Raw genomic sequence first — 12,766 nt, 5'->3', positions numbered from 1 at the left:
TATTAGATCACAAATTAACTTAAAATTGGCTAACTGAATTTTAGCTAATTTGGATTATTATTATTATTATTTTTTTTTAATAACCACAGTACATTTACAAATTTATTAGAATAATGTTAATAATATACTTAAGTAAAGAATTAAATAACTATACTAATATTATAGGGCTCCGAATAATACTAATATAACTCACAAATGATCGGCATGTGTTTACTATTAACTCTACACATTTTTTTTTCATAGTAACACTACGCAAACTTAAATCTTAGTTTAAAAAATAATGTAAAATACGCAAATTTAAAATCTTAGTTGCAAAAATCTCATTTATTTTGGCTTTTTATTACATGTTTTCTACACCTTAAATTTTAATAGTATCTATGAATATTGCTATTATTAAACTACTATTGCCGCCTTTATTTCCTCACAATTAAAATAATTATATATGATTTTTCCAAAACCTTTCAAACTTAAAGAATTTTCAGTTACAACAACATCCATATTTGCTAAATAATATACTATATTATCAGGATGGCGGTGTGTAAAAATTTTTGATTTTTCAATAGTTAAACCGGAAAAGATATTATGATGAATTGGCAAAAACACATGAAGTGTAATATACGATAAATTGTCAAGATCTGTTACCTCTCCTTCATGATAAGCATGGTAATTATATACCTCATAATAATACATTGCTACAATACGTTCAACACAAAATGTTGAACCAAAAATTGCAATAACGAATTGATTTTTTAGTAAAGGATTGTCAGTATTGATATTAGCACAGTCAATATTCAGAATTGTAAAAATTAAATTGTTATTAATATAAAACATAATATAATAATATATAAATTAATGTGTAAACTTACTTTCGCAAATAACAGAATTAACATTTCGTTTTTTCTTATTTTTAGATTCTTTATTTCTTGCTAATTCTTCCTTATGTTGTTGAGCTAGTTTTGCCGCCATAGTTTTTCTATTTGTTTTCCAACGTTTTTCACGTTGTGTAATAAATCTTGTTTCAGGATTTTCATTGTTAATGAGATGTGCGACCATATGACTTGCTTTATTTGGATTTATTATTAAATCACTATTTTTTGCAATTTGTTCAACACGACATTTGCATTCCAATATTCTTGAGAAATAGGCTTCATGTTTAGTACAAATTTCTAGCATCTTAATAAAATTTATTTGTCCATCCGAAAGAGTATAATGAATATCTAAGTTAATAATATTTAAATTAAAATATGTAATTTTTTGTTAGATAATCCAAATAATGTTTATATAAAATAAAATAAATTTGATATATTAATATACCATTATTTACTGAAATTAAAGATGAACAAGGTTGTATATTTTGTATCAAGTCCACTTGTTTAGTAAGGTCAGTTGTATCCAACTCAAGTATGTTATCATCATCTAATAAAGAAAGAGATTCAACTTGTTTTGAAGCTATATTAATAGCCATAAAAATATCATTTTCGTTTGAAAGTAGATTTTCATCTAATTTATCAATCATTCTACTATTCGTTGAAATATCATTGTCTACCCAATTTTAAATTAAAATTACTGGTTCTACATAAGGTAAATCCAAATTATTTTTTGATAGAACGTTTATGCCTAATGGTTCACATAATTCTTCTGCAATACTAAAAGAATCTTTAAAACAACTACGTATAGCAGAATCTGTTGGCCAATTACGTAAAATATTAAGCTGTTCAATATTTAAATCCATATTATTATAATCAAAGTGATACCCTAGATAATTAAAGTTTTTATATTAATAATGATTTTAAATTGAAGGTAAAAGTAATTTTATAATATGATATATTATACCTTCACGAACTGATTTCTCTTTTTCATATATAATAATATTATTTCTTAACGCTTTAGAATGTTGAGCAATTTTTGGAATAAGATAAATTAGGTCGGCATAGGTAAAATCAGAATTTATCTGACGAGCTACACCGAAAAAGTGCTCAACAGCTTCAGAACCATGCATCCATGAAAGTAAGGGAACTGATGAATAAAATTCGCGATGAGCTTTAACTAAAAGAACTATCGATTCCGCTAGTGATATAAGAATAGAATAACTTTGATCAGCTAAAAAATTCTTTTTCAAACTAATGAAATCAGGATAAATTTCTGATAAATTTAATATATGTTTACGCCAAAAACGAAGGAAAAAAAAGGATGTCATCGCCATTTTAATATGCTCTAATGGATTAATTTGTCTATTAAGATAACAATCAATCAATTCATCTTAATAATATATAAAATTTTAGTTAGAGTATTTATGATTAAAAATTAATGATAAGATAAACTTACCAAAAACAAATAATAAAATGAAAAATCCACACATTTCTTCATCATTGGGATTTTCTAAATGTTGCGAATATATAATTCTTAAATTTGATGAACAAAAAGCCCTATACGCGGCACCATCCAAGTTTCACAACATCTTGTTTATACATTATAGAGTCCAGACATTCATTAAAAAATGTTCAAAATATGCCATTGATCTTCCAAGTGATAGAACTCGTGCACCTGACATTATTACATTTTGACAAGTTTTTTTACTGTGCTTCGGATCTTGAATTCTTACAACAGGTCCAACTGATGGTAAAATCAGACAACTAAAAATTATATCAAATCTTGTATCAATCAGTTGTAACCTCTCATTTGTTGCCATACTTTGAATCATTATTTGTACTTGAAATTCAACTAATGCACCATCAGAACTGATACTTAAAATATGTAAGTTTAATTGAGGTGCAATATCCATTAAAAGTTTTCGGTGAAGATCAGCAATTGCAACTGCTCTATCAGAACCATTATTCAGAATCAATGCAATAACTACTGGCAGAAATTTAGGCAGTGGAACCTAAATTCAACATATCAAATTAATTCTTAGTAATATTAATATATAAATAGAAAATTAATAATATAACTTACTTGTAAAATATATGTTCAACCATTATTAGCAATAGCATTTTCATTTTTTGTTTTATTAACTATTTAAGGAATTTGATCATAATCAGTAATTTTTGTTTCGCTATTATCTAATATCAATCCAATAATACAGCCAAATTGTAATGAATAATGAAGACCAGGTTTTAACTTCGTATTATCGGTCATTGCAGAGATAAGACCTTCATAATGCAAAGTATCAATTAATCGCTTAAATCTGTCAATATTTTTATAACAAAGATCTGGGTCGGTAAGATAATCAATTTCATTCTTTCTTAATTATCTTTATTAAATAAAGTATATTAATAAAAATTTATTATAAATTTGTTAATCAAAATTAAAAGAATTTACAAAATACCTAATGTTTTAAATAGTTCGTTCCTCCAAATTTTGCTGAAAAAGTTCTAAAGCCCAGTTGCTAAAACTAGTTAAGATTACGAGAAAATTTGTAAACTCTTCTGAATATTTTAGGTTTTGCATACCCAAGCTATTTTCTTTTCGTAAACATACTTGAACTATTACATGACATAGCACAGGTCGAAATGCTAAAAATCGGCAAAAAAATGGCGCGAAAAGCAGTGACTATTTTTGGTTATTTTTGGCTATTTTTGGCTGTTTTTGGCTATTTGCGAATTAACCTATACTATTTGTAAATAGTTTATATAAATTTGCGAATAGTTTATGCAATTCTAGCCATTTTTTTTGCCTGTTTTTGGTCATTTGACGTGTGTAGTCCAGTGAATACAGGTTTATCATTAAAAACACCTCTCATTGCTTTATCAGCTAGAGTAAGCCATATATTCGAATCATTAGGTAAACTATTTTCTTTGATAATATGCCAAACCTGAAGCAAATTAGCATTTTGCAAATATTTTTTCATCAGATCACTCTCAAACCAAAATAAAGGAGTGTGTTTTATATTTTAAAGTTTTGGTGTTGGTACAATAATCCGATTTGCTAATAGAGTATTCGAACATAATAATAAATATGCCGTATAACAGATTTTATCATGACAATTTTTATCAACATATCTGTTACATTCTTTAGCACGTACAGAATCGCCTAAAATATGATATAATAATATAAAATAAATAAGTTATAAATGTAAGTAAATGATACAAAAAGTTAAAAACATTAAAATTTTATTTATAATTACTTTGCCGATCAATAAACCATTGACTTTCAGCATAAATCTGACGATTGAGAATTCTTTTTTCTTTATAATTAAGTTTCTTTCTAGAAAATCCTTTTTTAAATCTATTTGCCCACATTTCCTTTGCAATTACTTCTACACAACGAGAACCACCAAAATTTGCAGGAGTACGATCAATATATGCTGAAATTTTAGCAGAATAAAGTCCACTACAAGTTCTTCTTTTATTTGAAGCCAAATCAATAATATTTTCGTTAAAATCAAGATCAATATTAAAATTTGAATTGTCATCTTTACTATGCTTATCAACGCCAATAATATCATCATCATCTATTGCGTCCTTGGTCCTCAACTTCACTATCCTAATCTTCCTACTCTTCATCAGAATCATCATCATCATATTTTTTATTAGTAACGTTAAAATAATCATATATTATTTTTTGACCTTCAACTCGTTTACAACCTTTACTTCTAGTATGACAATTAATATAATCTTCATTCCATTTTCTTGAAAGTTTAATCGCCGCATCACATATACAAATAACTTTTTTAGCACGTAAAACTTTAGCAACAAATGGATGCTTCTTCAAACGTTCTTTTGAATATTTCCAGCCTGTTATAATTAAAATACGATTTTAATAGTGTTTAACTGTGTTTTAGATAAAAAAATGTATCTGTATAGACTGATATGATTCACTTGTAATGGGAAATCAAACATTATTAAATTATCACATGCAAACGACTTATATGAGAAATGTAAGATGCATGGGAAACTACAGGAATTAAGTAATTGACATGCATGAATTCTCTCATAATATCATATAATATGAAAATTTACCTTTAATGTAAACAATAAAAACCCACAATCATGTATTGACGTATTTAAAAGGGGGTGGGAATAACGAATTCAATGTAATTTCAATATAATCAGAACAAATATGATTTTATCTAAATAGTAAATACATATTGTATATTACTTTTAGAAACTATCAGGAACAATTGTAATAGTTTAGGAATAAATAAAAAATAAAAATAAAAAATTATGACTGATTTAAATATTATTAAAAAATGATCGATACTACGCATCTCTAAACTCTTAGTTTTTATTTTAGTTAATTCTACGCAAATATAATTTATGAGTTAATCCAAAATTAGACTGATTTACGCAAACTCAATTTATTGGTTTAAAAATTAATCTCATATAAACTCTACGCAAATCCATTTGTGAGTTATATCAGTATTGTTCGGGGTCCTGGTAAGTATGTGGGTTGGGTAAGGTTATTTGTCTAAACCTCTTCAAAATCCTACGATTAGTTTCATCAAAATTTTACTATAGATTTATTATAGTTTCGGCAGAGTTTCGGCAGTTTCAGCATTTATAATAAGTTTCGGTAGTTTCGCCTTTCTCCAAAGTTTCACCAGTTTTTTAATATAATTTTAATATAGTTTCGGCAAAATTTCGCTTTTCGGCAAAACGCCATCTTGCCTAATAAACCCCTAGGTTTCGGCAAGCAACCTTAGGGTTGGGTTTATTTTAAGTAATATAATAATTTTATTTGGTTCAAATTAATAAATAAATTTTAAAATAATATAATAATAATAACAATTTCTATAATAGTATATTCAATAGATATAATATTAATTATTTTTATTCTATAATTAATAGACATAATACTAATTATTTTTATTTTATATTTATTCTTATCCATATTTTGATGATTACATTCTACTGGGTGGATATAGCTTATGATAATTTGTTTGTATGGTATATAAACTACATATCAATAAAGTATATATAAATCATTAAAAAATAAATAAATAAATAAATAAATTTTACATTACTAAATAATAAACTATAAACAATAAATTTAAATTATGTTTTTAAGAAAAAAGAATTAAACGGATTGAACGGATTGAACAGATATTTGTTGAACTAACTTATGGAATTCTACTATGATTTACATCTTGGATTAGAGTTTCCATTTTTGCATCCAGCTTACACTAATTTCAAAATGTATGGAATACGTGACAAATTACAAAATTCTATTTGCCGACAACCCGCATGAATTTATCAAGTGTACAGTACATAAGGTTACCTGCCTAAACCTCTCCAAAATTTTACGATTAGTTTCTCCAAGATTTTACTATAGTTTTATTATAGTTTCGGCAAGATTTTGGCAGTTTCAGTATTTATTATAAGTTTCGTCAGGTTTCGCTTTTCTCTAGAGTTTTGCCAACTTTTTAATAAGACTTTCATATAGTTTTGGCAAAGTTTCGCTATTTTGGCATTTCGCCAACTTGCCAAAACCCCTAGTTTCTCCAGTAACCTTAATGGTACACTATAATTTTGACCAGAATTAAATGTGATCAGCATATAATTGGTCGAGTTTATAATTTTGGCCAGAATTACAAAACTTATGTAACACAATTCCAGAATTTGTGTAGCATAATTTTCTATAACTGATAAAAATCCCAATGGCTAAACTATTTACCTGGTATCACATGATTTATAATTTCGTAATTTGGGCTAGCACTATAAAGTTTTGATATCACACCAGGTTGAGCACCCGGTTGCACTTACTTTAAACGCAAACCAGTTTTTTTAGAATGAATCTGAATTGAACTGAATCATAAAAAAATAGATGAAATCGGTTTAAAAACTGGATGGTGCATTCAGTTCCAAACTCTAGTACAGAATACTATATTATATATAATTTTATTTTATTTAATAAAATAAAATTAAGTTTACATGTTAACATTGACTTGTATATCTAATATTATACCCTTTATAATAATATTGCTATATAAAACTTTACTACTTTTAATTAGTTTTTGCAAATATAATATCTTTTTAATTAAACCATGAATAACTAAATTAGTTAAAACAAAATGAATTAATTGCCGATCTGCATGTGATCGATAGAATAAATATAGTAAATTTTGGCGTTATGTTTAATAATAAAAAAAAACTCGTCTAGAAATCTCTTTTTTCCCATAATAAATAAATGTCAAAATCTCATATTACTCCAGGAAAACTTGTTGCAACTGGCAGTATTGTGCCAGAACTTCATAATGTCCATAGTTTTTTACAGCCTGGTTATATATGTGAAGGAAGAGGACAAAGTAGTGGTATTAAGTACGAAGTCTTCGCAGCTATTACTTCTGTTTATCAATCTATCTTTGGCAGTAAAATGAAATATGCAGGACTTTCTTATTTAGGTTTAGACCAACCTGAAACAGCTCAAAAATTATTAAAAGGAATTACATTTCGTCCTTTTATTATTGAATTAGAAAATATAACAGTTTTTGTTAGTTGTCTTGGTAAAATTACAATATCAAATACAAATAAAGTTGGACATAATTATGCGGCATTAGGGTGTCCAGGATGGGTTGTCGTGATAGTCTAAAAATCGCGTGTGATTTTCACGATTTTATCGCGAAAATCGCGATTATAATTTTGGCCGAAATTAACATAATTTCGACCAGAATTAACATTAAAAAACTTACAATTTTTATTTTTATTATTTTATTTACAATTTTTCGTCTTTACAAAAATTTCATCTATAAACTATTCCCTAACTAGCAAATTAATATCAATATTACCATTCAGATTAAAATAAAGAAAATTAAGCATTTTAATGCTTTCTTCTTTAAGTGCCACTCTTCTATCCGATAATATACTTTTGTAACTAGAAAAACTACGTTCAATATCCACACCAGATACTGGTAACCATATATATCTCAAAGCTAATGAACTAAGTTCTGGTAATAAATGTGATTTACCTCGCCAATATACATCTAAATTTTCAAATTCTTCAACAGATTCATTTAATCCACAGTAAATACCCCATTCTTGTATTAAAATATCCATAGGAAATTGAAATTCTTCAATAATTCTATAGTCTCCCATATTATGATGTGCCGTATTGGACTGAATAAATCTTGGATCAAAGCATTGTATCGCTCTAAATAATGGTAAAGCTGGATGATTAGATATATGTTTTTCACACTTTTCATAAAGCCAACACAAAGCCTTAAAAGAAAATAATGAGATAAATGGTTCTCTATCATAATTTCTTTCATTAAAAATTTGTTCTATTTCATTTGAAACTGGAGGATTCCTTCTTCCTGATGAAAGAAAAGCTTGAAGATTTATTATTCGTGAATAAACAAAAAGAGCTATAGCTTTGTTTCGTATTTTAAAGAATTCCAAATCATTAAACAATCTGAATAAAATTTAATAAATGATAAGTATAATAAAATTAATGAAGTTATAGCTAATAATTTATTTTCTTACCTGCCACAATTGTATGTAATAAAAAATATAAAAATTTCAACATATGAAACATGATCATGATGTTCACAAAAAGTCTGAGGATACCGGATAGCTTTTGAATCATGATTGATAGAATATTCTGTATTAATAAATGTAATTACATGAGGATATATAGGTTTGATCCAATATAAAAATGAAAACCAGGAGTTCCACCGCGTTTTCACAGGTAATGGAGCTAAAGTAGGAGATTCAACATTATTTCGCAGTAAATGCTCCTTCCAACGAATTTTTCTTTGTGAATTATAAACAAAAATTGCTTTGAAATTAGAAACCAATCTGTCAACTAATTCAAATTTTTGAAAATCAATCCAAGTTTCACAAATTAGATTAAGGATGTGTGTCAGGCAACAATTGTGTTTCATTTTTGGTAAAAAAGGAGATAAATGGGAATATGCCAATTTCATATATGAAGCATTGTCAGATATAAAAAAAATAACGTTTTGATAGGGAATATTATATAGATGAATTATATCTATAACAAATTGAGAAATCATTGAGGCATTAACATTAGGTATAAAATTTGTTCTAGCTAATTTAGTTTGGTTATCAAAACTAAATAAAATATTAACAGCGTGACGACCACAATGGTCAGTAGTCTCATCAATTGTTAAGCAAATACTTTTGTTAACTATAACTGTCTTCAATTTTTGAAATTCTATTTCATACGATAATGGAAGATATTTTTCACGAAGCTGATTTGCTCCAGTAATTAAGCCTCCTATAAAAATAAAAATGCAAATGGAAATAATTATATAAGTAAATTATTGTAATAAAGTAAAGTTAGTTTAATTTAAAATATAAAATTCATACCGTTTTTACAATATTTTAGTAAAAATGGTTTTAATTTTTCAATCTTCTCTAAAGGAATATCTGCAGATGTGAAAGCAGCCACTACATCAGTATTAACTCTTTCTCTTTCACTTATTGTATTTTCAAATGATAGTATAGTTCTTTGAATTGGTGAATTAATATCGGTAGTTTTATTCTTAAGGTGTTTTACTGTATGAAGATGTTTATCTACAGTATCTTTTCTTTTATGTTCAACTCCTGTATTGCAAAATCGACACCACAGCACATTGCCTTGTACAATATAATTCTCTCGATACTTTGCACTTTGTGACAAACGTACATGTGGAGCAACCATTTTTATAGAAAAAAAATTAGAACAAAAATGGTTAGGATTAGAAATTTTTTCGGCTAAAAAAAAAGATTTTATTGATCGTCCAATTGAAATCAATAAAGATTATCCAATCAAATTAAAAAGTCGTGAAAATCGCAAATTTTTGTTAAAAATCGTGACCGTGATAAAATCGCAAAAAAATTGCCAAAATCATGATAAAATTGCGATTAACCCATCCTGACACCCTATGCGCATCATTATTCCAAAATAAATATAAGAAAGATACAATCAGTTTTTTATCAGCATATTGATAAAAATTTTTTTGTAATTACAATTTACCAAAACAGTCAAATTGTTGCTGAATACAAAGACATTTCACCTAATGCTGTTTGAAATAAAACTGGGGTTTTAACGTCTATTTTAGGTGATACTTTATTCGTTATAAATCATTCTATAACTTTAGATAAAATAAACCAAGCACGTCAAGAACTTGGTTCATGCCAATTACCTAATCAATGTATGCTTACAGATTGGAATAATGAGATAATAATGAAACATTTATATGAGTTGTATTTAAAAAGAAATATTAGAAGATCAGTTGAATGGCGTCAAGTGTTTCAAAATTGGATGCAACAAAAGAGTCATATTATTAAATTATATACTCATTTTTGTGAAATATATGATTTGGATTATAAATTTCAAGAAAGAGAATTACATGCATGGCGTATGATGCTTCGTACTACAGGAATTTAAGGTTGCTTGTCTAAACCTCTTCAAAATCCTACGATTAGTTTCATCAAAATTTTACTATAGATTTATTATAGTTTCGGCAGAGTTTCAGCAGTTTCGGCATTTATAATAAGTTTCGGCAGTTTCGCCTTTCTCCAAAGTTTTGCCAGTTTTTTAATATAACTTTAATATAGTTTTGGCAGAATTTTGCTTTTCGGTAAAACGCCATCTTGACTAAACCCCTAGGTTTCGGCAAGCAACCTTATATAGGATGTATAAATATCACTCTGTATAATAAAGATGTTTCTTGTGTAAGTATAAATACATATTTGATGTAATTATATTGATATTAAAAAATTGTATAATTAATATTATGCATATTTATAGAATGAGTTTTGGACAAATGCGCCTAATCCTGAAAAAGATCGTAAAACAATTGCTAAACTATATGAAGAAGGTCTTTTGAATGTAAATTCACAGGCTAATACATTATGGAACTGTTTTCGTAATAGCTATAATGCAAATTCTAAAGGAATAGATGGAAAAATACGTATATTATTAATAATTGCTGAAAATTTTACATATAAAGAAATAATTGAGCAATTAGAAGTAATGTAAAATGCAAAATTCTGATGAAGTATAAAAAATATGCGTATAATAACTTACCTCTCACTATTATTATAGGTTTCACCTAATTCAGTTAGCATGGCACGAAAACATTCCAGAATTAATGGACCTGCTGGATGCCCCGCGTTAGAAAAACCAATTATTGTTCGTTCAAAAATGTCTGAAGTTAAAGAAAAAGAATTCCAACTGTTTTTTGCAGATAAAGCAAACGTAAATATGAGTTCCTATAAAATGGATGCAAAAACACAAATGCCGGTACTTTACCTGAAAGACCAAAAAAGTGCTCTTTGGGAAAAATTTTCTGCCATTTATCCTAATGGAATAAAACGTATTTCTTTTATGTCTTGCTTACAAAACAGCCGTTTCAAATATAGAGAAGATTTAGGAGGGTTATGTATTACATGTAATGATTATGGCTATCAACCTTTTGAAAATTTGATTGAATTGGTAACCATAAATTTTTCTAATAAAATTCAAAGGGTTAGTATTAGTTTAATTTTAATATTTTTGTTAATCTAATCATACTTACATATAATTTCATTGTAGGATCAGTTAATTCATAAATTAGAATGTTTACATCATCATTTAAAGAGAAATTATGAAAGGGAGTTATTTGTAAATGAAGATGGTACAGCAGATCATGTAGATTGTATTAATCATTGTTTATTATTTGCATTCAGAGAATGCATGCATCAACATGTTTCACGATGCCAAGAATGTGACGAGATTTTCACTTTATTTAAGGATCTTACTAATCGTCTTGATCCCATCCACCATCCTAAACTCTTAGAATATCAAGAACAACTAGTGTGTTATTTAGCACATCAAACCCGTAAAGCATATCTAAATGCTCAATTTAATTCTACCTTACGTGAATTAGATAATTATGGTGCTATTATAGTAGTTGATTACAAAATGCGGATTTTGCCTGCAACATCTCGAGAAACTAAAAGTGAATTCTTTGGGAAGCGTGGGTGGACACTCCATACCACTCTGGTGTTTCAAAAAAACAAAAATAATTATGAAGAATTAGATGTCCAAGCTTATGATCATTGGAGTGCCGATACCAAGCAAGATGCTTGGTTTACAGCGTCTTGTTTTGAATCAGTATTCACAACAATGGATCCTAAACCACTTTGGATTAAGATTATTTCAGATAATGGAGAACATTATCACAACTCTGAATTAATGACAATTATTAGTCACTGGTATGACTGGTATAATATAGAAGTCCGTGGATAGATTTTTCTTGAACCAGGGGAGGCGAAGACAACTGTTGACTCCCATCATGCAACAGTAAGTATATATTTGATTATTGTTTTTTTATATTTTTTCTGATTTTAAGTCAAATTATTACAGATAGAACATGCTATAAAAAGGTATATTAGAGTTGGATGTGATCTTACCGAAAGGGAAAATATTGAGACTGCACTTCAAGATCTAAGTGGAACATCGGTATCACATATAGAACCAAACTGAAATATAGAGATATTAGTAGATCAAGAAAATTCGGGGTAAGTGTATTTTCATTAAAACAATAAAATTTATAGAGTTATAGAACAATAGATTTATAGAATAATAATTGATTATAGAACAATAGATTTATAGTATAATAATTGATTATAGAACAATAGATTATAGAACAATATATATTTATAATTAGTTACACGCTTGTGTTTGTAATCATGCTTGCGATCAATGCTGTAAATTTTATTTTGAAATTTTTTTGTAAAAAAAAATGTTTATCAGTAATCATCAATAAAAAAATATAACAACATGAAGAAAAAAATAAGGTTATCGGTAATCATAAATAAAAAAATATAACAATGTTTAG

General features: G+C 27.2%; 3 protein-coding genes across 3 annotated transcripts; 2 read left to right on the top strand and 1 right to left on the bottom strand.

Annotated features, from left to right (window-relative positions):
* Window positions 1-307: 307 nt before the first annotated feature.
* On the bottom strand, window positions 308-1,732 carry OCT59_021553 (uncharacterized protein; the record flags this gene model as incomplete). The annotated part of the gene is made up of 4 exons (XM_066146602.1): window positions 308-692; window positions 867-1,217; window positions 1,315-1,542; window positions 1,630-1,732. 4 exons carry the CDS (start codon window positions 1,730-1,732, stop codon window positions 394-396), a joined length of 981 nt encoding a protein of 326 aa, XP_066005722.1. The 3' UTR covers window positions 308-393.
* Window positions 1,733-7,125: 5,393 nt separating this feature from the next.
* On the top strand, window positions 7,126-7,527 carry OCT59_021552 (uncharacterized protein; the record flags this gene model as incomplete). Its single annotated transcript, XM_066146601.1, has 1 exon — window positions 7,126-7,527. The coding sequence occupies one exon, from the start codon at window positions 7,126-7,128 to the stop codon at window positions 7,525-7,527; it is 402 nt and encodes a 133-aa protein (XP_066005721.1).
* A 2,598-nt stretch (window positions 7,528-10,125) lies between these two features.
* On the top strand, window positions 10,126-12,411 carry OCT59_021551 (uncharacterized protein; the record flags this gene model as incomplete). Its single annotated transcript, XM_066146600.1, has 6 exons — window positions 10,126-10,300; window positions 10,606-10,616; window positions 10,693-10,914; window positions 10,990-11,412; window positions 11,479-12,162; window positions 12,292-12,411. The coding sequence occupies 6 exons, from the start codon at window positions 10,126-10,128 to the stop codon at window positions 12,409-12,411; spliced, it is 1,635 nt and encodes a 544-aa protein (XP_066005720.1).
* Window positions 12,412-12,766: the final 355 nt, after the last annotated feature.

Source organism: Rhizophagus irregularis, chromosome 30, assembly GCF_026210795.1.
Source record: "Rhizophagus irregularis chromosome 30, complete sequence".
Classification (NCBI taxonomy): Eukaryota; Fungi; Glomeromycota; class Glomeromycetes; order Glomerales; family Glomeraceae; genus Rhizophagus; species Rhizophagus irregularis.
The sequence above is the reverse complement of the archived record's forward strand: the minus strand, read 5'-3'. Positions and strand labels throughout refer to the sequence as shown.